This window comes from Xenopus laevis, chromosome 4S (genome assembly GCF_017654675.1).
Source record: "Xenopus laevis strain J_2021 chromosome 4S, Xenopus_laevis_v10.1, whole genome shotgun sequence".
NCBI classification, from domain to species: domain Eukaryota; kingdom Metazoa; phylum Chordata; class Amphibia; order Anura; family Pipidae; genus Xenopus; species Xenopus laevis.
Genome location: NC_054378.1, coordinates 45,135,062 through 45,160,287, shown reverse-complemented (window position 1 = coordinate 45,160,287; position 25,226 = coordinate 45,135,062). Strand labels below are relative to the sequence as shown.

At 36.0% G+C, this 25,226-nt stretch overlaps 1 protein-coding gene across 1 annotated transcript in view; it reads left to right on the top strand.

Annotated features, from left to right (window-relative positions):
* Window positions 1-25,226, top strand: part of cdh13.S (cadherin 13 S homeolog) — a 524,164-nt gene that overhangs the window by 258,901 nt on the left and 240,037 nt on the right. Inside the window, exon 4 of the mRNA XM_018260586.2 lies at window positions 3,012-3,128. Within this exon, the coding sequence (XP_018116075.2) occupies window positions 3,012-3,128 (117 nt within the window). The remainder of the gene's footprint in view (window positions 1-3,011; window positions 3,129-25,226) is intronic.

Genomic DNA, 25,226 nt, shown 5'->3' with positions numbered 1-25,226 from the left:
CAACCCAGACCTGCAACCCACAATTCCCCCCCCCGATCTGCTACCTGACCTGCAATAGGCCTACTTACCTTCCAACTCGAAGACATACAAAACCTGACCTGTGGTCAATTTGGACCAGAAGTTATGTCACAACTACAGGGGAGGGCTCAAGTATGCACCTTTGTCGGGTTACCTGCTGACTGCCTGCACGACCTGGGAACCAGGGACTTTTTGCCCAAAACCTGACCACTTTGCTGGTATTCCGCAGGTACCTGACCCAGTGCAGGATTCTACCTCAGGGTGCCTAAATTATTAGCTCACCAGTTAACTGGGGTAATAAGAATACATTGTCACACTCATAACCCACTGGCCATTATTCTGGAATCCGTTTCATTATCCACTCAATCCCATACCAGTCCCCAAGCTCTACCCCTTTGCAACTTGTGTATCACATCTTTGTATCTCTTGCAGCCCCCTTCTGCCATAGTAACACTTGTACCCTGAAGAGCAGTTCTGTATGCTACTGAGAAGGAACAGTATGGGGTTAGTCCCCAGATGGCTATTGTTCTTTCCCTGGCATAATAGCCTAACACAATTTTTATCAACTGGGCTAGGTAGGTTATTTAAGGTTGAAACTATTTTGTATACTTGTTTCCTTGAAAATGTATTCTGCTGTGTGTATTTTGCTTGAACATAAATATTCTGTTTTAGCTTTATGGTGTACCATTTAATATCAATGGAATTAATCTTGAATTTCATTTCTAACCTAATGAGTATAATCTATTCTAGTTTATGTGTATGCCTACTACCAATTCTGCATGAGAGTTTATTGAGAATGTGCTCTCCCTGAGGCAGAAAGGCATTTGGGACTGTAGGTCGAACTTTTCCAAACAAACAACCAAAATACTTAACAGAGATCAATACTAGACAAGGGAGCAATTCAGCGATAAATTTCACAGCCACTGCAAGACAGTTTGACACTTTCCAGAATAATTTATCTAAGCCCCTAAATGACATGAAATGCGACTGCTTCTGTTGTAGCTAATGATGAGCGTTAGAATGCCCACCTCCGAGATGTCTTGTAAGTGCTCATTGTGACAAATCAATATGCTCACAGCATTCTTGGTTATTCCCATGACAAGTTATAATGAAGTTTCTCAGCTAAGACTAATGTTGCCTGTTAAAAGATACAAGCTTGATCATTTATTTAAATCTCCAAAATTCTACAAAGATCTTGAAGCAATTTAAAAATGAATTACGTGAAAACATTTCAGCCATGTTTAAAAGGTAATCTCATTCCTTGCAACTGGCTCATTGGCAAACCAAGTACTGCCATTAATAATGCCATCCCATCAATAATGCAAAGGTTAACTAGTAGTGGTATATCTTCAACTGTATGCACGTCTCTAATCAAAAAGAGTGGTCTTAAGTTGAGAAGTGGTTTTCTAGTGCTATTAATAATAACCGGCAGATCATTATTTGGAAATGCCTCTGGCTACTGCTTACAGATTCTGGGGAAGAATAGTATTTCTCTGAAAATATTGATATTGACATAACATTAATAATGCAAAAGTTTACTTTAACATAATGCTGTAAAGTGTAATATATATGCAAGGTACAGAGAATGATGAAAAGCAATAACTGCTAGTAAAATGTTTATATAGATAAATCCAGCAATACAGTACTTGATGGTTTTAAAACTAGAATAATCTACACTACTATCATGCCACTATCTTGTAAATGGGAACAAACTGTCCAATTTAATAGGGTAGTTCACCTTCAAGTAAACTTTTCAACTAGCCTTAATTTTTTATTTAAGTTTTTTTTTTAATAATTTGCCCTTTTCTTCTGTCTCTTTCCAGCTTTCAAATGGGGGTCACTGACCCCAGTAGCCCAAAAAATATTGCAAGGTGTGGCTTCAATTTTATTGTTATTATTATGTTTTATTGCTTATTGTTCTATTAAGGCACTCTCCTATACATATTGCAGTCTCTCATTCAAATCACCACCTGGTTGTTAGGGTAATTTGACCCTAGCAACCAGATAGCTGCTGAAATAGCAAACTAAGGAACTGGTGAACAAAAAGCTAAATAATTCAAAAACTACAAATAATGAAAATGAAGACCAATAACAAATTGTTTCAGAATATAACTCTTTGCATTATAGTAAAAGTTAAGTCAAAGTTGAAAACCCCCTTTAAGAAATATTTATGGTGCTTTTTTTGTTTGATATTGAGAGAGAATAAAATTCTGTGTATGAATATTGCCCCACAAGCCTCCCTGATCTGGATGGATTCAAGCTAGCCTTGGTCACTAGTACCCTGGCCTTGAGGCAGAACCATATTTTTGGCGCTAAGAGCAGTTCTTTGTTTTTCTGTGCTGTGAAGCGATAACTCTATGCTCTGCCACTGGTAATTCCCTTTCACCCCGTAAACCAGGGATCCCCAACCTTTAGAACCTGTGAGCAACATTCAGAAGTAAAAGGAGTTGCGGATCAACACTAGCATGAAAAATGTTCTTGGGGTGCCAAATAAAGGCTGTTATTGGCCATTGAGTAGCCCCTATGTGAATTGTCAACCTACATTGAGGCTCTGTTTGGCAATACATTCAGTTTTTATGCAGCCAAAACTTGCCTCCAAGTCTGGAATTAAAAAATAATCACCTGCTTTGATGCCGCTGGGAGCAACATCCAAGGGGTTGGAGAGCAACATGTTGCTCACGAACTGCTGGTTGGGGATCACTGCCGTAAACTCTCATGTCATACATTCCCAAGTGCATACAATTCTGTGATTCTTTTGTTTGGGGTTATGAACCTTGGTGAGGTAAAAATAAACTTTGTGTCAAATAAACTTTGTTTAAATTGTCACCTTAAGTGATCTCTGGTACCTCTGGTTCCACAACAATATTATCCCAGTTTTCTTACATTTCTGTAACAAATAACCATGATCAATGTCCCCTGCTGAAATCGTTCTGCTGTTTCTAAAATAGTATGCAACCAAAACAACATTGTGATCATGTTTTTCATATTTACAGAATGTACTTAAGGTCCCAAGGCACCTTCCTTTCCTGAGGCACAGAAGAGCAATTGTGGCACCGTCTATCTCAATTCCAGAGAATCAGAGAATCCCTTTTCCAAAAATTGTCGGCAGGGTAAGTGTTTACAGTTGTAACTTGGAAATTATGTTTGAGAAAACACCATTCAACACCCCAGGTTTAACACAATGGTATTTTATTGGTATAGCTTTTTGAAGATTGGAAATGTTTCATCACTTTCATGTCACACTGTTTCCCTTCTGGTTGCACTCCTGTTATGTTCCGTGTTGTTAAAGTAATTTTTTTTTGCAATGAAAAATGATTTAATGAAAATTCTGTGAAAAGCAGAAGTTACTCATAATTATTAGACGTATACTTTAGCAAAACATGCTTGCTCTATTTGTTAATAATGACATTATCCATGTCCTTAGTATATGATTTTCTTACTGTTATTTCAAACATTCTTGGGATTAAGAAGATAAGAGTATGTTTTGTAAACAATGTTAAAAGAAATTACAGGAACATGTTTATAACATACAGCAGAAGTGACCATACTTTGCTAATCTACTTTAAGTGATGTTGTTCCATTATGATCTACATCCATATAAGCATTCTGCTCCATGGAAAGTATTACTTGAATATTAACTTCTGAGAAAATATAGTTATTAAAGTACCCCTTATTGTAAAACATAAGGATATTATACGTTACCGAGGAGTACCATGACCATATACAGAACATTGAACGCCGAGGTTACTTCTTATATCCTCATATTTTCCAACAAGGGGTACTTTATTTATTATAATACACAAGTTTTAGTGAGTCATGTGACAAAATCACTAAACTCTGTTTATAAGGATAAACTAAGCTATTTATATAGTATATAATTTAAAGGATATTCATGGCTTTTGTTAATTATTATTTATTTTTTTTAATTATTTACTGTTTTGATTTTCATAAGTGCATACAAAATTAAATTTCCAATAAAGGCATTGTATAAACAGCAGATTATGAATTGTTGTTAGATAACTCCATATGTCTTCTCCAAGGTTTGCCGGCCTGTGATTTGTAGTCTTTTCCAGTGTGCCGATAATAGGGATCTTGCTGCTGTTAGGAGATTGTTTGTAGCTAATGGCTCTGATTTTCATGCCTAAGAGGATTGTGTGAGGGTTGCCTGAATGGTGTAATGAAACACTTCGGAGAGCAGAGTCCCTACCATCTTTCAGAATTCCTGAGCTAATGTGTATGTCCATCGGTGTAGGAAGGACTCTTGTTCCCCAAAGCCTCTGAAGCACATGGCGTGATCAGGATTACCACTAAACCTACTGACACATGTGGGGCTGTAGTACCACTGGAATATGATTTTATATGCTCTTTTGCTGGATACTGCACATACCAACATTTTGGCTGTCTCCAACATGTATGACCAGGACTTGTCTAATATTGTAAATTCTAGGTCTTCTTCCCATTTTGTCATGTAGGGTTGGTGTTGTGTGTTGTTTGATGTAAGACTGCTGTATATCAGTGAGATTAGGTGCATTGGGTACGAGCGTTTATAGCACATGGTTTCAAAATAGGTCAAAGTGTGAGTTGTTTTGTTTTTAATCTCAGCTTCCACTTAATGTCTGATTTGCAGATAGCAAAAAAATTGTGATTGTGGAATGCCATGCTTCTCTTTGCATTGTTGGAAGATATTGTGGTCTCGTCTGGGTGAATGACAGTGATGGTGAGCATGTTTGTGGTTATAATGTTATATTATATGTAAACAGTTATTTCTTATGTAACCTTAACATAATACATATCTAAATGAAAAGCATGCCATAGGAGTGTGATTTAGACAAGCTTTTTATTGACAGCATTTTGAGATCTACTGGTCACCAGCTAAAGGTCTACTGGTACATTCCAGTCTACCTTTTGGGTACCATTTATTAACAATGGGCAATTATGCCCATGGGAAGTTACCTATAGCAACCAATCAGTGATTAACTTTTTGAAGCCAGCTACAAGCAGGACAGTGAATGCAGCAATCTGATTGGTTGCCATGGGTTACTGCCCATGGGCAAATTTGTCCAGTGTTGATAAATGACCCCCAGTATGCTCCAAAATTTAACACAACTAGTGATGGGCAAATTCGCAGTGAATTTCTGCGTTTGACAACAGCATATAAATTTACGAAACTCCCGCGAAATTTTGCCAAGAAAGGGAGAAATTGTCCCATCACTAAACACAACTGAACTTCAACTAAACTGATGTGTGAACTGGTGGTTTAAATATGAGTGAAATATTTGTCACAATGATCATTGTTGACATTCTTTTAAACGACATTAAGTTACTTACTGATCTACTGTCTATGCATGTGATTTCCTAGGTTCTCCTTTGCTTTTCTGCAGGCTGTTCTATGAAATGCTAGTTGACTAATCACAAAGGATTTGAAATCTTTTGGGAGGATAGTGAAATTAAAATGTTTAATAGACTCTTGGCAGCTTCAGGCTTTGTGGCCAGATGGTGTAGGTGACAAATGCCGACTGTTATTGATGTGTCCCTTCTCTGGCTTACTGATACAAGCAGGGGATACGATATTCAATTTTTGGTCCCTATCCATATGGTAAGTCTTCCAATGTATTTGTTCACATCAAGTGAAATGAAGTATAAAGCAGCAGGGCGTACAGTTCTACTATAATTACAATCATGAGCTATTTGTCAGTGTTGCATTAACATTTATAGATCATGTTTTCAATGACATGGTTAGTGTTCCTGTGATATTTGGCTACCTTGTTATCAGCCCCTTATCATATTTGTCTCCCATACATGCTACATCAGTTTTATATTGAATTTGTTTTTTTATACTGAACTATTAAGTCTATTGTTTTTGTTCTCTAAATATAATGTAGGACTAGCAATTTAAAATTTAAAATTAGATTAGTGTAGTGATAGAATAAAATAGTAAATACAGAACTTCTGTATTTACTATTTTATTCTATCACTACACCAATCGGCATTATTTCTTTTTAAGAAATAAGGATGGATTAGTACAACCGCGTGCAGTTTGCACCATGCAGAATATGCTGCTTTTAAGGCACAGCATGGGCTAAATATGTATGAATTCTTCTATCTAGTAGCTGTGCTGACCTTTTGGGTTTACAACAGAAGCTCAAAGCTGTCAGTGAAAAGAAAAGCAAAGCATAGTGTATTAGGAACTCTGGGACTTTATGTAGTGCTTCTTGCTGCATCACCGACACATACCATTGCATTGTATTGTACAGAACAGGATGACTTGGTACCTATGCAGGGGGCAAATACTACCGTCACTGCTGAAAGATTAATGATTTCTTCCACCATAGGAGGTGGCTTTTCAGTCAGAACTGCTGAAAGCTTGGATCACTATCAAATTTATTTTTTTATTTTGGAAGCAGCACCAGCAAAAAAAACACATGGCTATATCACAGTTTTAGCAACATTGTTCTTTTGGCACCATTAGATGATTGCAGGTCAAAGAAAGCTTTTAGGGGATCAAAATATTGCTTTATTTTGAAGGTGCTGTAGATAAACTCGAATGCTGACAAGTATTCGGATTATTAACTTTCTGCTTTGGTCCTTTTAAAAAATATTTATGCTAAAGTAGGGGTGTATGATATTTGTTTAAAGTACCAAAAGGCTTGAGGTGCTATTAGATGAACTGCTCAGTATCATAACACTATTTTATAGCACCTATTAAATATAATGAAAACCTACTCATCAATGACTTGATCAGTGAAATGAAACATAATAATGTTTGGAGTGGCTGACCAAAACTTTGATTGATATAGTTACATTATTTTGAACTTCACCATCTGGTATATTGACTATGCATGATTTGCTAGACTGTGGGAGTACTTGTAACTTATTCTGTGTTTGGTTATTTATCTTCCCTGTTGCTGAGCTACCGGAGATTTAAGGTTTACATATTAATGTTGATACTAACTCACATTACTTATTTGGTTTGAAAAGGAAATTAAATACATACATTTGATTTTATAGGGTTCATTGATGACGCACAAATGCAAAGTGCAAATGTAAGCAACATTTTGCAGACATTTCAATGCTATTCAGCCATTATTAGGCACATGCCCTAATATACATGCCCTACACCTTGCACCTAGCTCCAGTGTGGGATACTGTCAGTTGCAGTGATGGGCAAATAAATTTGGCAGGCAAAAATTTGCCAGCAAAAAATCCGCTGCTTCAAAAATATTTGGGCGCATGTCAGAATAGTCGCATGCATAAAAATTGCTGCACGTCAAAATTATTTGGACGCCCATTGACCTTAATGCATTTGAACAAAATAGGTGCGCATATAAAAATTGTCGTAGGCGTCTAAATTGACGTGTGTCAAAATTATTTTGACGCCCATTGACTTTAATGCGTTTGGTGAATTGTTTGCCATTTCGATGTAAATTCGCTAGTTTTCAGGCGAAATGGGACAAATTCACAGTTGTGATGAACTGTGCGCAACTGCTTGAAATATCAAAGTAGTGCACATGGCCATATTTTTTAACCACAATTCAGTGTTTTGTCACAGAATTTCAGGGCTATTTATGAATAATTTTAAATTATGAATCATTTCCATAGGAGCACAGCATGGGTAGCACATCTATGTATTTAGAGTCAATCCAAAGCACTTTTGAAAGGCAGTATAAACTTAACTTGATAAGAATTGAAATATTTCCTTAGAAATAAACTTTTATTCAGTATTTTCAGAGGATAACAAGGATTTTTTGTTGGTTGTAAAAATCTGAAGATATGCAAAGCCTGAATATATTATATCTTTTCTGTGCGTGTGCTTAGCTGCAGCTAGATAAACCACTTTGCTCCCATGGATTAAACATGAAACTCCATCCATGAGCAATGTTAACCTATATTTAAAAGATCTATATCTAAAGCTTTTCAATTTATATTTGGTAGTAACACATTTCAGACCCAATTGATGAAAGCCGCATGGTCATATTACTTGGACTTCACAGATGCAGCTTGCAAAAATGAAGCTATTTGATATATTTTATTATTTAACTTATTCCTCAACTTTATAGATTGTAAGAGGGTCTGCTTTTTTTCTTGGTCATTGCATCTAGAAATATATGCTTTGGTATGCTTCTGTGTACTAACCTAATGGAATTTTAAGAGGCTTTAAGACACTTTTTGCCTTGCCTTAAATGTATTCACCTCATTCTAAATATTCCGCCTGTTTATATTTAATTGTGTTGTTGATCCTTAGCAAAAGCTAGAAATTTTCCACTATATGGTGCTTATTTTTTCTCTGGTTTGTTATTTATTTAGAAAATAAATAAGAGAAAAAGGAGAAGGCAACAGAAAAAACATTTCCATATTCCATGTGGAAAAGCTGCTACTCTGTGCAGCATATAAACTCAGGCATGACAAATGCATAGGCTAAATACTCAGCCTGCAGAATTACCCTCCTCCAAAACATTGGTTGCAGGACCCTGCAGAGTCAAAAAACTACCAGATTCCCATGAGTAGGGATGGGCGAATTTTTTTGCCTTGTTTCGCCGCAAAAATGACGCCCATAGACTTGTATGGTGTCGTGCGTCAAAAAAAAACAATTTCACCGCACCATAATTTTTTTGACTCCCAAAGACTTTAATGGGTGTCCGCAACATTTCGCCGGTGGCAAATTTTTGGCGAAACAGGTCAAATTCACCCATCCCTACCCATGAGCAATATCAGCAATAGCATAACATAACCCATGCCCCTCCGGTTCTCATTGTAATATGCATGCCACACCGAGTAATGTGGGGGATTACCTTGAATTGATGTATTCAGATAATTATAATAATCATTTCCAAAATGTTGATGCGTCAGTGACCATCAGAAGAAAGGCCCTGGTGGGATTCATAAATGGGGGGAAGGGGTAACTAAATGTTGAAGATGTAACTGGCTACTGTAAAGACTACTGTAAAGACTTCTGTTACAGCCCCCCTCTCAGAAATATTCCAAAATGAACTTATTAAATTGTAAATAGATAAAACAATTAACATCTGTGTGGTATACAGTTAGGGACATATTCATGAAGGGTCAAATTTTGAATTTGAAAAACTTCAAATTAGAATTCAAAAAGACCAATGAAATTAAGTCGAAGTTTTTTTTTTTTGGTCGATAGGTCAGTTTTCGATCGAATAGGTCCTTATTCAACCAAATTCGAATCGTACGAATTGAAGTAATAGCGCATTCGATTGAATTTGAATCAAAGTTTTTCAACCCAAAAAATTTGTCCACCAATTGACTCCAAAGAGGTTTATAGGCTAAAACAGAAATTCATCAGGTTTTAGATGGCGAATGGTCGAAGTCGAATTCTTAAAGAGACAGTACATGATAAATGTCGATATTCGAATTTTCAATTTTTTTTCAAATTCAAATCGAATATGGACTATTCCCTAGTTGAAGTACACAAAAAAAATAGCTCAAACTTAAAAATTTTTGAATTCGAAAATTCACCTCGACCTTTGATAAATCTGCCCCTTAAACAATGTTACTGGAGTTCACACCCTACCTAGAGCTAAATGAGGTCCAAACAGCAGTAAAAGCCTATTGTAAGAGTAGTAGATCAAGGTGGGTTTCAGTAGCTAGCACTTAGGTAGACAATCTAAACAAGAGCACAGTGCAGATCTGTAGGGATGTAGCGAACTGTTCGCCGGCGAACTAGTTCGCGCGAACTTCGACTGTTCGCGTCCGCCGCAAGTTCGCGAATGTCGCGCGACGTTCGCCAATAGGCGTTCGCGTCAAAATCATTCGACCATTCGATCGCTAAAATCGAACGATTTTCGTTCGATTCGAACGAAAATCGTTCGATCGAACGATTAAAATCCTTCGATCGTTCGAATCGAACGATTTTCGGATGTTCGAAGTTCGCGAACAGTTCGCGAACTGTTCGCATTTTTTGCCGGTGTTCGCGAACGGCGTTCGCGAACACATACTCGGCGGTTCGCTACATCCCTTCAGATCTGATATGAACATGATTTAGAGTGAATGCAAAATGCAAAACATTAACCACCGACTGCAGATTTTATTGCAACTGTTTCCTCTTTCAGCAGACAAGGGATACAATTTCCAGCAACAAGCCTTTTACTTGCCATTTCTTTCTCTATTAGTTAAATATTAAATAACTTGGTTACATGCTATAAATTACCTTTCAGTAGATGCAGTAAAGTGCATCACTGATCATTAGTCTGATAATTAGTCTGTTGTGACAAGCCAATCCAGATCACTTACATTCCAAAAGGCAACATTTAACTACTTTTACATTTTAACTTATTTTAATTAACGGCATTTACACCAAATACATATTGGCAAGAAGAGCTGATCTCGTGTTACAACTAATTAGCGATCCTGCCAGAAACAAATGTAGGTACAGCCAAATAAAGCAGTGAAATGGCCTTAGCAGGAAATGGACATTGTTTAACCCATTGCCTGCCAGTTGCGATTCATGCTTTATTATGTTAAACTTGATTTTTTTAACATCTTGTGCTACCTTTTTTAGGGGCATTTCCTGGTGACAAGTTTCAAGTTAGGAAAGGTGTACAGTATATAAATGTTTATTTTATTATTCTGGCTAATATCTGACCAAAAGGTATTGCAGTGTCGCTGACAATCATAACAATCAAAACAACATAAGATGGCAATCACTTTTTCAAAATTTTGAAGGCCTAGATGATTACTTTTATAGATATGCTGAATGTTAAGGCAGTGAAATAGCTTCCGTATATAAAATAGGGTGTTTCTAGGGTTTAGTTCTTTTTTAATTCCACTTCTGTAAAAAGATATTTGATAAAATAGTTAAATATGCCTTTCACCAAACTGAAAGACATATTTTATATGCATAAATTACCAAAGGTTAAGTTTTGGTGAAATGATTGTTTTATACTGTATATGTACCTTACAGCATCTAATCCACATAATCTTGATTAAAATATTATGAATTCCAGGGCTCTTCTGACCAGTTTTATTGCACAGGTTCAGCCAATTCTGCTAGTCACACTTGTCAATTAAATAATTTTTAGGGCAAAAAACCGCTGGACACAAAGTGTGCATATGTTATAGAATGCGTATTAATGTGTAAATAGTGTCTGAAATAGACCCCGGAAGATGCCTGTGGTGAACTCCGATGCTGTGACTCTGCACCGAGGGTTAAGTAAAAAGTTAGGGGCATTTCCCTGGTGGGGGGCAGCTAGGCTGGGGGAGGGGGGTCTACGTGGGGTGGGGGGTAGGATTTTTTTTGGTTAAGGGTTTGTTTCTCCTTTAAAGATAGCCACAGTCTGCTAGAATGAAATTCTACCACTCTCCAGTAATTTCTATGAGATAGGCATATTTATAAAAATCCCATAGAAATGAATGGAGAGTGGAGGAATTTCACTCTAGAGGACTGTAGGGATCTCTAACTTCACTCTTTGATAAATATACTCCATTGTGTTACTGTAGAAAAATGGACAGGAACTGACTAGTGATGAGCAAACTGGCCTAATTGCTGATTTTTGCTGGAATCAGCCAGTTAAAGCAAGTGAAATTATTCCATGACTCAAAGCAAGAGTGTATTGGAGTGAAGTGGAAAAATGTGGTATAGATCTAGGAACTCAAACATAAATCATTAAATATACAAACTACTGTAAAAAAGATACAAGAATTATTTGTGAAACATTTATTAAATATTTAGCCATGTAAATATATTAGTATCTCAGAACCCTAATAAATATGTCTTCCAATGCGATTGCTTTCAATGATTTATTTGGTACTATTCAATAGTCTTACAGTATTCTAATTTAATATGATCTTTACTTTTAAACAATGATGTAACATTTACATATATTTAATGAATATTGGATAGATGATTGATAGATATATGATTGATAGATCATAGATAGATATATACACAGACAGACAGACAGACAGACAGATAGTATGGTAAATTCAAATTTTAGATTTTTTGTGTCAAAACTCACAAATTCGAATTTAAAAGCACCAACTCGAATGTAAATTTGAATGTGGGATTTATCACACCTCGACTATGGAAACAGTTCTAATTTGAATATTCGACACCTAAAACCTTCCGAGTTCATGTAGTAGTTAATGGCAGAGGTCTGTTGAACCAGTTAAATATGTTAATTGCCTTCCGAATATTCAAGTTTTTTTTTTTGGAGGAAAACTCAATTCAAATTTGCAGGTTGGGACTATTCAATCGACTATTAGATAATCGAGTTTTTTCATAAATAACCTCCCATTCGAGTTGTGAGAACATTTGAATTTATTAGAGTAAAAATAAAATTGACATAAATTCAACTTTCGATAAATGACCCCCTAAATGTATGAACAAATAGTACAGAGATTATACTGAATGAACTGTTATAGCTTACAACACTTTCCTAGTAAGTTTATGTTAAAGTCAATAGGAAGTTAAATGACTACATAAAAGTTCATAATGGCACATAGGAACATATTGACTAGGACACAAAAAATCAATTCAGCTTTATAATGACTTCAGCAGTATCATAGGTATACAGATATCAACACATTTATCACACAAGCAAACTAGTCACATAGGCAGGTATAAAGAAGGAATCTAAATATAACACCCAATGCCGTTATTCCCTATTTATGATTCCCCGTAGAGAATTATTTGGCTGCAAGTCAAGGTTTGAATTCACATCCATGATTTCTTAATTGCACCTGCAAACTATTTTATCTTTAAAAAATATACTGAGGCTTATTACTCAAATAGATGTGATTTTAAAGCTAAAAAATATACTGAGGCTTATTACTCAAATAGATGTGATTTTAAAGCTAATGACAGTTGGTTCTTATCTTCCTCTTCTGGTCCAGGTTAGAAAAAAACATTATATTTGCAAAGTGTTTGGAAGATGTAAGTATCCGAAGCAGATGCGTTTAGCCCTCTGGTGCTTTTACAGGATTTCATTGTGAGTCTATTTAAAGTGAGGTTATCTGTATTTTTGATTGAATTGCTTTAATTAAAGTAAAGATAATCGTATTATTGTGCTACTCTTTAAAAGCTCTATAGTCCTGAAGTTAAGCATCCCCAGCCTTTACACTACTTATTTACTGTAGATATGGCTATAAATGGCTGCTTTGGAATTTGGGAGGTGATATAATCTTTTGGTCTGAGAATATTGTTGAGTGAAAGGTTTTGTCACGGTTTGCTGTGAAAATGACGCCCATAGAGTCTAAAGCTGGCCATAGACGCACAGATCCTATCGTACGAATCGAGGATTCGTACGATTTTCGCACCGTGTGTCGAGAGTGCCGACATCTTTCATCCGGCGGAAATCGGTCGTTTGGTCGATTCGACAGGTTTGACTTTGACCTAACCGATCCCGCTGGAGCCCATTGCACATCGTAATCGGATCGTTCGGCCATACGCCCGAACGTTCAGATTACCCCCAATATAGACATGCTCGTTAATGGCATATCGGGAAAAGATCTGCTCGTTTGGAGATGTTGCCAAACAAGCGGATCTTTGCGTCTATGGCCACCTTTATGGGCTAAAACAATGGTTGTGCATCAAAATTTTATTGCACAATTTGTCGCACTTCAAAAGGAATTTTCACCTATTCGCAACTTTTCAGAGAAGTAAAACTGGTCAGATTCGCCCATAGCTATCTGAGAACCATAAAATATATAAGTATATATAACACATATGGTCATATATAAAGGAGCAGTCTTAGAAATTAAATGAAACTATGACTCAATGAATAATGTCAGTTTTTTTTATCTAATCAACCCCTTTCCATACCATTATATAGTTGGAGCCAACTTTTTTGGTTCGTGGCTAGAGATCAAATCTGTGGCATTTTGATTCAGTGAAAGATTTGCAAATTTACTGCAAAACATCGAAAAATCGCGAAATGCATTGAAGTCAATGGGCGTCAAAATAATTTTTATGCACAACAAATGACACGTGACAATTTCTATATGCGCAACTATTTTGTCCAAATGCATTAAAGTCAATGGGCATCCGAATAATTTACACGCACAACAAATTTATGCATGCGACAATTCTGACACACAATTATTTTTATTGCGGCGGAATTTTTGGCAAAGGCATGCCTGCCAAATTTATACAGGAAATGGGCAGAACATGGTCAGAACATTGCGCTGAATCTGTTGTCATATTCAGTCTGTGTCGTGTATAAACTTACATAGGATGTAAACAAACAGATTAGAGTGATAACATGGATGCAAGTGGGTTGAGTGATATGAATGGAAACAGTTACAATTAAAGATTAATATAATTGTATTTTTAACCAACTCACTGTGCCATCCAATGTAATAATAAAAGTGATATATATATATATATATATATAGATATATATATATATATATATATATATATATATATATATATATATATATATATAATGTGTGGGTGCACTCCATTGTACTAACTGGAGCAGGATTTTGCAATTGGAAGCACACCCTGTGTATACAAATTTCTTTACCTTCTGGTGGTTCTTCTCCCTGATGTGTAGTTCATGTAGACCCAGCACTCACCAGAATGATCTACTGTCCCTGACTAAGGGAGGTGTGTACCTCCAAAATGTTGTTTCCATTTGGTATGGCCCAGAAAAGCTAACGCAGCAGTTAATCTTGGGGAGTGCTGGGCCCCCTTTATCTACATGAACTACACTTACTGGGACAGGCACTGATGAGAATGATGTATAATCTATATAAATATCTGGGGAACATGATGGTGCTGTATAAATAAAAGTAATAAACATATTAAAATGACAAAGATTTGCAATGTTTTTGTTCAGGTTGTCATTTTTAATTCTATTATTCATTGTTTTAAATCCTATTTAAAACCAAACTTTTTATTCCTGTTCTTTTATTTTGGTATATTTAATGCTCCAGGCTTTCCTCTAGCAATAGTATGAAAGAGGATGACTTAAGGTAGTTTAATCAATCTGTACGCCAGTGACCTGGAACTAACAGCAATTGCTCCTAGATGGTGTAATCTGCTGTATCTTGAAAAGGTTGACTCTTTCCACAAAAATGCAGCTGCCCAATATATAAAGACTACAGCTACATTATTATTTAACTACAGTATGTCTAATGGTTCAAAAAAAAGTATGCATTACTATGTGTGCAGAAGAGCAAGTGCTGTCAGATTATCGCTTCACCTCTCATTGATTTTCATTGTCATATTGCAAACTTTTTCAGGTTTCCAATTCCTGCATAGGGGTGATCTGTAATTAAAGAGGGTGCATTTACTTACCTACATGCCGTGACCAATACTGCAAATTTGAGGGCACTCACCATATTTATTCCCAAATGCAGCATTTTCCCCATTGTGGACGCAAACATCGACTCACTTGACACAATTGTTCTGCACATATTCAGCAAAATAGATGCAAATGCCTGCATGCTTTATTGCAAATCAGGTGCAGTTGAGCTGAACATTTTCAAAGTCTGCCTGGCGTAATTTCCGGTGTTCGCTGTGTTATTCTTTAGGGGCAAGTGTTGTTGTAAGGCTGCAAGGGAACCATGAAACTGCCGACTGGTCAGGAGTTAATAGCTCCACGGTTCCCCTGTTTCAGTGCAGCAGTGCCCAAGAGAAGACAGGACTGAGCTGTACCAAGCTCAACTATAAGGAAGTGCAAGGAGAGCATTTTGATGCAAATAACTATAACGAAAGTGGTTTTGTAACCTGCCCAACCAGTCAGCAGTCTAATCTTACCTCCAGACGCGATGACCGGCGGGTTTGGATGGAAGCACCTATGATGCATTCTCTGCTTAGGCACCCAGCGATGGAGTAGGGATGTAGCGAACTGTTCGCCCGCGAACTAGTTCGCACGAACTTCGACCGTTCGCGTCCGCCGAATGTTCGCGAACGTTTGGGAACGTTCGCATTTTGAGTTCGCGTTCGATCGTTCGACCATTCGACCATTTGAATTCCTTCGACCGCTAAAAATCGAACGATTTCCATTCGTTCGAACGATTGTAAGCATTCGATCGAATGAAAAGCATTCGATCGAATGGCTTCGATCGTTCGATTCGAATGAAAATCCTTCGATCGAACGATTAAAATCCTTCAATCGTTCGAATCGAACGATTTTAGCGGGTGTTCGAAGTTCGCGAACTGTTCGCGAACGTTCGCATTTTTTGCCGATCACCAAATCGGCAGTTCGCTACATCCCTACGATGGAGCGCTCAGAGTGATTGGTTTCATCGCATGAGTGTCTGGGTTCAGCAAAGATGAAAATGTGCCCTGCGTGTCTACATTTTGCATATGCGCACCTGATACTTTCCTCCAATAAAAGTGGTGCTTGTGTCCAATTGAACGCTGATTTTCTATTGTTTAGTTATCAGTCCCTTTCACTGTTCATCTCTGATTCCCTTCTTCCATTGACACTTAAATATTGGCTTCCCTGCTGCTTAGTTCTTGATTGCTGCTCTGTTTTTGACTTCTGCCTGCCTTCTGACTCTGATCCTGCCTACGCCTTGTCCATGTTTGATACTCTGGTTTTGACTCCTACCTGGCTTCCGATTCCGATCCGTGCTGTCTGTCCCGAACCTTGACTGGCCTGGACTTTGTTTCCACCTTCTCCTTGTCTTTACTGCGAGTATCCTAGACATGTTCAGGTTCCATGTTGATTCTGCAGCAGAAAGTCTTGTACCTAAAAGGGCGTCGGTGAAGACCAGGATCGTCAGGGGTGACCTTTTTCACTGAAAGGTGCTTACTAGCGGTCTCCTTGGGTTCCTTGTTAACTAGCATTACAGGTTTCAGGGCTTACTATGTGAAATAGCATGCCCACTGATGTAATTTAAATATTAAAATGTTTTACCCTAACCATGAATGAAAAAGAAATATGTAGAGTGAAGCACTGCCATGTTTTCCCTTCCCCACTGATGATGCTACACATTTACCCCTTATTGGATACAGTGATGCTTAAATATCAACAACACATGGGCCAGATTTGTTAATGTACATGAGATTTGAAGAGATATAATTTAACTGTGCTCATTTGACCCAATGCCCTGGTTTGAGGAGAGCAATCCTTTTGAGTCAGAGTAGGGGGTTCTTTACACGGATGAGTTTGTATGTTGCCCTACTGGATGATGTTGTGATGTCTGATTCTATTATTGCCTTTAAGGGAGGCTTGGATAACTTCTTGGGCAGTTATAATATACAAGGCTATTGTGACCAAGTTTCACATTGGTTCTTGTATATATATTTTTATACATGTGAGTGAATTGATTGGCATGTGTATATTTATTTGCACTGGGGGTTATATGGAGGAGTTGACCTTAATAGACGTTTGTCTTTTTTTCATGTGACAATGCAAATATGCTAATTTGTCATCTCTGTAATCAGATCATGAGCCGACACATTTTTCATTCTGGTAAAGTCAGAAGCAAATACATTGTTAGAATAAGGGTTCTATCAAAAGTTGTCTGAATTGTATCAAAATGTATACTTGTACTTGTATCCCAGATATATTGCTATTTTTGCTATTTGTTCTTTTCTTCTGTTATTGTGTTTTTAAATTACAGCTTAGACATACTGTGCATTCATGTTAAAGGAAGAACTGCATCATCAGACAATATTAATTGGTTATAAAGATTTATATGTTCCAGTTAATATGGCAGAAAAATGGTTTTAGAGAAAAAACAACAAAAAAAAAACCTAAAAAGAATGCTTTTAAAAAGCCTAAACATGATATCAAAAGTCTTGTGGTCTATAAAATAAGCATGCTATTTATGATTCTGCATTATAGTATGAAGTTGAGACTTTTTTTGGATGAAGGTATGTATTAAGAAGCATTTTATTAGCTGGGAGATGTTTTAGTAAGGAGAGAGGAGTTACAAAAAGAAAAATAATGAGAATTGTGGCAACAAGATGATGGTGACTGTAGATTATTATTTCTCCATAATAGAAGATCAATACTCTTAATGGAATGTTAGTGATTGCAGGACAGTGTGCAAAAATATCAGTTGACAACAATGATAAAGTGACCTGTGGCAGTAATTGGCAAACTTCTCAGACTGAAGAATGCCATAGCGTCATCTCGCCCTGTGTTATATTGGAATTTTCATAGAGCCAGCCAGACAACTTGTTGACAGTGTTATAGGAAATCATTTCATCTCTCTTGATGTGATGTACAGATCTTGAAATTAGTTTAAACACAAAAGGGCATCTCTCTTAATATATGACACTTAATTATTATTGTTATATGTATTTATATTTAGTTTCATGTTTTTGCAGTGTTGATTCCCATGTCTGGATTTTTTTTTCCAGATTTTGATAAATCTCCAAAATTCAAATTTGAAACTTGAAATGAACTTCATGAGTTTTAGTATTAATAAACTTGAATTTGAACATTGATAAATCAGCCCCCTAGCATGTTCCATCAAGAGGGTCAAATAGGTTTTTTCGAAAGTAATTCCGCCAGGTTAAGCTGATGAAATACTATTATATAGGCAGCCACTTTAGCTAATTTTCCATGTACATTAGGGATCCCCAACCTTTTTTATCCATGAGCAACAGAAGTAAAAAGAATTGGGGAGCATCACAAGCATATAGTAGTAAGCACAATGATTATCGGATTCAATGAAGGCAGTGCATGTCATTTCAATGGCCACTTTCCATTGGAATCATCTTAGGTAGAAGAAATTTGAAACAGCACCACCGTATTTTTCTTATTTCTTAAAAGCCTTTAATTGTGCATAGGAGCATCACAGAAATGTTTCAGGCTTTGCAGCCTTTTATCAAAAGCCGCAAGGCCTGAAACGTTGCTGTGATGCCGATAAACACAATAAAAGGCTTTTAAGAAATAAGATAAAATACGGTGGTGCAGTTTCAAATTTCTTCTACCTGAGCTTTACAAGCATGAAAAATGTTCCTGGGGTGCTGTGATTAGCTATTTGGTAGCCCGTATGTGGAACACTGGTGGGAGATTTTGGAAGAATTATTTTTGATTCAGCATAATTCCAGATATTTGCAGAACCCATGTCAAGATGTTCTTTTATTTTGGTAGTTTCTGGTATATTTTGCAATGTTGTGATTAGGATTTTAGAGACAGGCATTCCTTTAAACGTTCAAAGCAAAAGTTTTGTTTTACTTTTTTTTATGAATCTAGCTTCAAATTTTGCAAAAATTGCGCTCATTTATGTTATAGAAATTATAGCCACTGAACCTGTCATCCATATAATTGTTTGAATTCAGGGGAAGTAGAAGATGAGCAGAATATCAAATATGCAATTAAAAAATGTGATACATTAATATATAAACCAGTCAGGCATCCAAACTTGTGTCTAATTGATATGGTCAGTGACCCAAGTAACTGGATAATGGCTTGTGTACCAGATATGAGAATCTGAGATAGAAGGTAAAGAGCATTAAACATACTGTCAATTTACAACATCCATCATACTTCATGTAGTAAGCAAACAAACAAAAAGTTAGAATGTACAAGTTCTCAAGGCCATATATACACACAGATAGATAGATAGATAGATAGATAGATAGATAGATAGATAGATAGATAGATAGATAGATGGTGTAACAATGTTAAGAAATGAAATCTAGCTTAAGATATCATAGGCAGAAAGATAAAAATAAAGACAGTAGGCTACTTAAACATCATATAACAATAAAATGCTAGTTTTGTGCAAGTGTTCAAAATAATCTGTGTGAAGATGTTAAATTCCATCACTGTCCAAGGATCTCACAACACAGACTGCATAGAGCTGTGAGTGAAAGAGAAGGCAAAATAGTAGCTCACAGCAACAAAGGTGTTAATAGTTGTTCAGAAAGTGAGAGGATAAATTGGATATGCTTTAGGCTCTTGCTTTACATGTAAATTTAAAGCATTTCTGCAACATCATAAATAATTTGGAAAGAGTAGGCTGTGGCAGTCTAACACTATACTTGCTTGGAGCCATCAATCACAATCTAAAGGTAAGTCAGAAAACCATCTGAAGTCAAAGAACTGAATGATTGAACAGGTTTTCATTCTAGCAGTAGTTATTCTTCATTTTAGAATCTTTAAGGCTGTCCTCTGTATGTGACAAGCCTATGAAATATGACACATATTGTTGCAATGCGCCCGGCTTTCCCGACAGAAGCGAATGTTGCAAAAAAAGGAAAATGGAGTACAGTAGACTAGAAAAGATTCTTGAAAGATGAACCTGTGGCCAAGTCTTCGGTTCACCCTTTACCTGCCTGCTTACTGAAGCATTTTCCCATATCTGATAAAACATGGAATGTTGAAGCCGATGACTGATGGAAATAAAACAACCCCTTAATGGTAAAAGTCATTGGAAAAGGAGAATGGCTTCATGACATGAAGTAGGCTACCTTAGCAGTGTTGCTTCATAATTTACTGCAGCATTTTAATTTAACAAAGTTTATTGAATTAAAAATAATAATTTGCATAACTTTGCATAACAATTAATTTAAGAGAAATCATCTAGAGAGAGAGAGAGAGAGAGATGGTAATTGAAATATATTTAATTAGTGAAGGTATCATCATCAATTGTGAAGCCATAAATGCTTTTAAAATACACAAATCTAATATCACTGATTCTAAAACTACCTGAGAGATGCAACGGACAAGAGGATGTCTGGTAATAATATACTGAAGCTAAAATAACTTTGTCTTCCTTCATATGTCTCTCCCCTTTCCCTTCTTTTCCTCCTCTTCTTTAGAGGTTCCCCCCCTTATTATCTTACTGCCAGCTGCAAAAAAAGGGCACTGAAATAGAACATCCCGAGAGGTCACAGGAGGTGACCGGTCGAATAGGATCATACATATGGTACATCATAAAATAACCAGACTAGCATAAGCATGCGGCTGAATACATGTTGTAACTTTTTGCTTTTATTATTTGTTTTAACGAAAACCAATACAATTTTCAAATATTAAAAAAAATAAATAAAATACACCCCTCTTAGAATAGTCAGTGTAGGTACATCACATAAAGGAGGAGGATTGTTTAAAATATTGGGGTTTTGGGGCTTCTTTAAAAATTAGATAATTTTTTTTCAGAACAGTTCAATCACAACAAGCAATGACTTTTATTTTTAGAACTGTAAACTATTTCATTACAACATACAAACAATTTGTCAGTGGTGTTATTTTTTTTTAACCATAAAATTAATTACTACAACATGCAGACAATTTATTTTCCCGTTGTATGATAATACTTTTTGGCAGTTCAGTTGAGTGATTCATTACAATGAATCAGTGAAGGGAATAGTATAAATGCTTTTCATTCTTATGCTTTGCTCTCTTATATACAATACATACAGTGAAAAGAAAAAAATTTACTCCAAAATGATATTTAATGGGACAATTATGCATTTCCATAATAACAGTAGTTCATTAGTGTTAAAGCACCTCTAACAGACATGGAAAGTATAATACTATATCTACTTTTAGCAAATGATGTATTTATATCTGTCTGTCCAGCTTGTACAGATTTATTATGTCTCTGCAAACTTATTTTGTATATTATTTTGTGCAGTTTGAGATGCTTGGGTAATCCACATGGAGGCTGCATGACTGGATACCTGTCAGTACACGTTATGATTTGGAGACTGATCATCTTTGGAAAAATATAAAGATCATGACAGTACACTGGAAAATAAAGTGTATAAAAAGCAGTTGAGGATTCAAGCACCTGCAAATCACTAATTACAATATACCCCCAATAGTGGGTGAGCTGACAACCCAATTAATATACTATTTAAACAAAAAAAGCAGATTAAAAGACTAAAAAAACTGACATAACATACAATTGTTTATCAGAGTTTGAAGTTTGAGCTCACCACTAGTGATGGGCGCAAATTCACAGCAAATTCACGCGATTCATCGCCAGCGAATACATCTGCGAATCCGCTGCAAAAATTCACCAGCGAATTTGCGTCGGCGTCAAAAAACGGACGCCGACGTAAAAAAAAATGGACACTGGCGTCAGAAATGGACTGCGGGTCAAAAACAAGATGCCCGCGCCGTTTCGCAAATTTTTTGCCGTTTTGCAGAGTGAAACGCACAAAATTCGCTCATCACTACTCACCACAGTAAAATTCTACCTCTCTTCATTACTTTCTATGGGATTTGTAGATATATAATTATCAATGGGTGAAAGCTAGAGTTCACCCTTCAAGAAATATGCCTCTAAAAATCCCACTGAAATGAATATAGAGCAGGGGAATTTTACTGTGGTAATATTATTCCTTGATAAAATCTGCCCTTAAAAGGGCAATGAACTGTATAGTAAGTTGCAGCAAGTTGAAGCTTATTACCCATTTTTATAAATGTGAACAGCAGCAAAAGTCATTAATGGGCTCATTTATCATCACTGGAAAAATTTGCGACTGGACAGTAACCCATGGGAACCAATGAAATGTTTGCTTTTCTTGTTGTATTGACAGCTGGCTAAAATATCTAATCACTCACTTGTTGCTATGGGTTACTGAACAGGTGCAAAAATCGCCCAGTGTTAATAAATTACCACATATGGTTACTGTATACAAGATTAAATATACTTGAAAGTTAATGCTGCAAGTTAGCATGGAATATTTTTGTATTTGTTCCAATATTACATGATTCTACATTTATCTTATTTCAACGTGCCAGAGAACATAAAAGTACACTTTGCTTGCTATCAAAATGTATGGCAAGGACATCAGATATATTATCATAAAGGCACCATTAGGTAGTTTTGCCTCTCTGGATGAATGTATGTACCTATTGCATATGACTTGAATTTGACTTATTTATAGCTGTTTAATTATGTGCTCCCTCCAGTGATGTATATAAGTATAACGATTTTAAACAATTTAAGGAGTAAATAGGTGTCATAGGCTCAACTGCTGCCTATATATCCTGTCTGGATACATTGTTCCATGTACCTGTAGCTACTAGATAAATTTCCTCACAGTTAAAAAATGTTATCTTCTTTTTTTGACCTTCCAAGCATAGCACACAGGCCTGAAGTTGTTTCCAAAGGGACTAGTGACTGTGAAAAATCTATAATTACATCTTTGGAATGCACACTACATTTGGGAAAGGGTGTAAATCGGATTATGGAAATGCCCCATGGTGTTCCAAGCTTTTAAGTGGTGAATTTAACCCTACTTTATCCACCAGTCTGTGTTTGTTGCTAATGGCAGCCGATGGTTTCGGATGAAAGTGCCAAATTAACTTCTTGGGAATCCTGAATATTGTAAAAGCACTACAGTATATATCTCAAGTATAAATATTGTAAATATTAGCATTTCAATTTATATGTTGGAGTTCACATCTTTTTGGATAGGTGATTATAGTTCCTTTCATAAAAATACAACATACATCCTAAAGTGGTTCTTAAATAGATTTTAAAAATGAAAAAGAAATTAAGCTTTTTCTTATTGTAGAACATTACATTTCATTTTTTGTCACCAATTAAAACAATATTTTTACGAAATCAAAGAAGGAAAATAAGTCCTTTCCTAAAGGTCCACAACAAGCAGTTTAATTAATCAAAAAGCCTCTTAAAAGAGGTTGATCACCTTTCAAACACCTTTTTCAGTTCAATTGTATTCAGATTGTTGTACCATAAACAAATACTTTTTTCAATTGCTTTTCTCTTTTATTTTTTACCATTTTCCCAAAATTTAATTTTAAAGTTTAATGTTTCTGTCTCTAGAGTCTCAGTCTGGCAGCTCATTAATCCAGGAGCATTCTGAACTGTTATAATAAGTCTGATTTAATAAGGAAACAATCACAAATTTTTTATGATTTTTGCATTCGTAGTTTATTAAATAACCCCCTTAGTTTATACATTTCTCAGCAGTATCTGTGGAATATTAGCAACTATTGTATCAATTCAACAGCTGCCTTAAATGAAAACTCAGGGATTCTGCTCAGTGGGGACAAAGTTAAAAAATGTATCAACTAAATGTATCAATTTAGAACAGTTAAAGAGTCGGCGACCCCCCCCCCCCCTAGAAAAACCGTCACAAATAGGAAATGGAAAGTAATTAGAATAAGTCTTTATTTCTGGTGAACTATCTGAAACCAAGTGAACTGGAAAAAGTTGAGGGTAAGTCAGAAAAGGACACTATGGGGCCTATTTCCTTATTAATTATTGTGGGTTTTTTTTATTTCTCTAAAAGTCTAAAAAATTTAATTTTATAAAGTGTAAAAACCATGAAAAACTCTAATACAAAGCTTTGGCAAGTTTAAGCAATCAAGGTCCTTTAGAAGTCAACTGGAAGAAGTGTCACTGATTTGTTTGTACCATTTTTAATCCATTCTAAAAACCCTAAAAAAAAGTCTTTACAGGTTTTTGATATTTTTTGCGGACTATTTTCTTCCATTCCTGCTTTTTCTATTTGAGTGATTTAACAACTTTCATGGCATTCATCATTTTAGAGAAAATTTATTTATTTGTGGTTTTCAAAAATCTCAAACTACACAAATTAGAATTTTGATAAATGGGCCTTCCCAGCGAATGTTTCAGTTGAGTGAGTACTGCATTTTTGGAACCTGCTCTGAACTAAAAGGTGCCCTAGAATGGTTGTAAGTGGGCCCTGCTTTTTCCAGTGGAAAATTTGTGAAACTGCAAAATAACTTGTGAACCAGCAAAATAATTTGTGAAACACATTAAATTCAAAAGGCGACAAAAATCTGTTTGCATGTGACAATTTTTGTGACCGCAACTTTTTTTTTTCTTTTGCTGACCTTTTTGTCTCTGCGACATTTATGTCTTGGCGACTTTTTTGTTGCATTGAAAAGATTTGCTCATCACTAATAATTGCTAGCATGCAGAAATACAGTTGCACAAATTCAAATGAAGTAGCATCCAAATTAATCTCTCTACCCTCTAAACTTGACATTGAACTCTGACTATAAGCCTATGTAGAAGAGTTCTTAGTAGTCTACCGAATTTCTTAAACTACTGGTGGATTATAAAGCTGCAATAACGTTAGACCACAGCTAAGGAGATAAATGACTGGCCCCAAAGGCACCATTAAAATAAAAAGTCCATTTTTCTCTAAGTTTTCATGGACTAGCATAATACGAACATTGGTTTTACAAGAGTTAAATGTGTGTATGTGATTCATTCATGCACTAGTACATTTTACAGAATACTGCTTTTTTTCTCAATTTCAAGGTTTCTGTTGAATAGTTTCCCTGGTTGCCTTTAATCCCTTACATAGAAGGTTA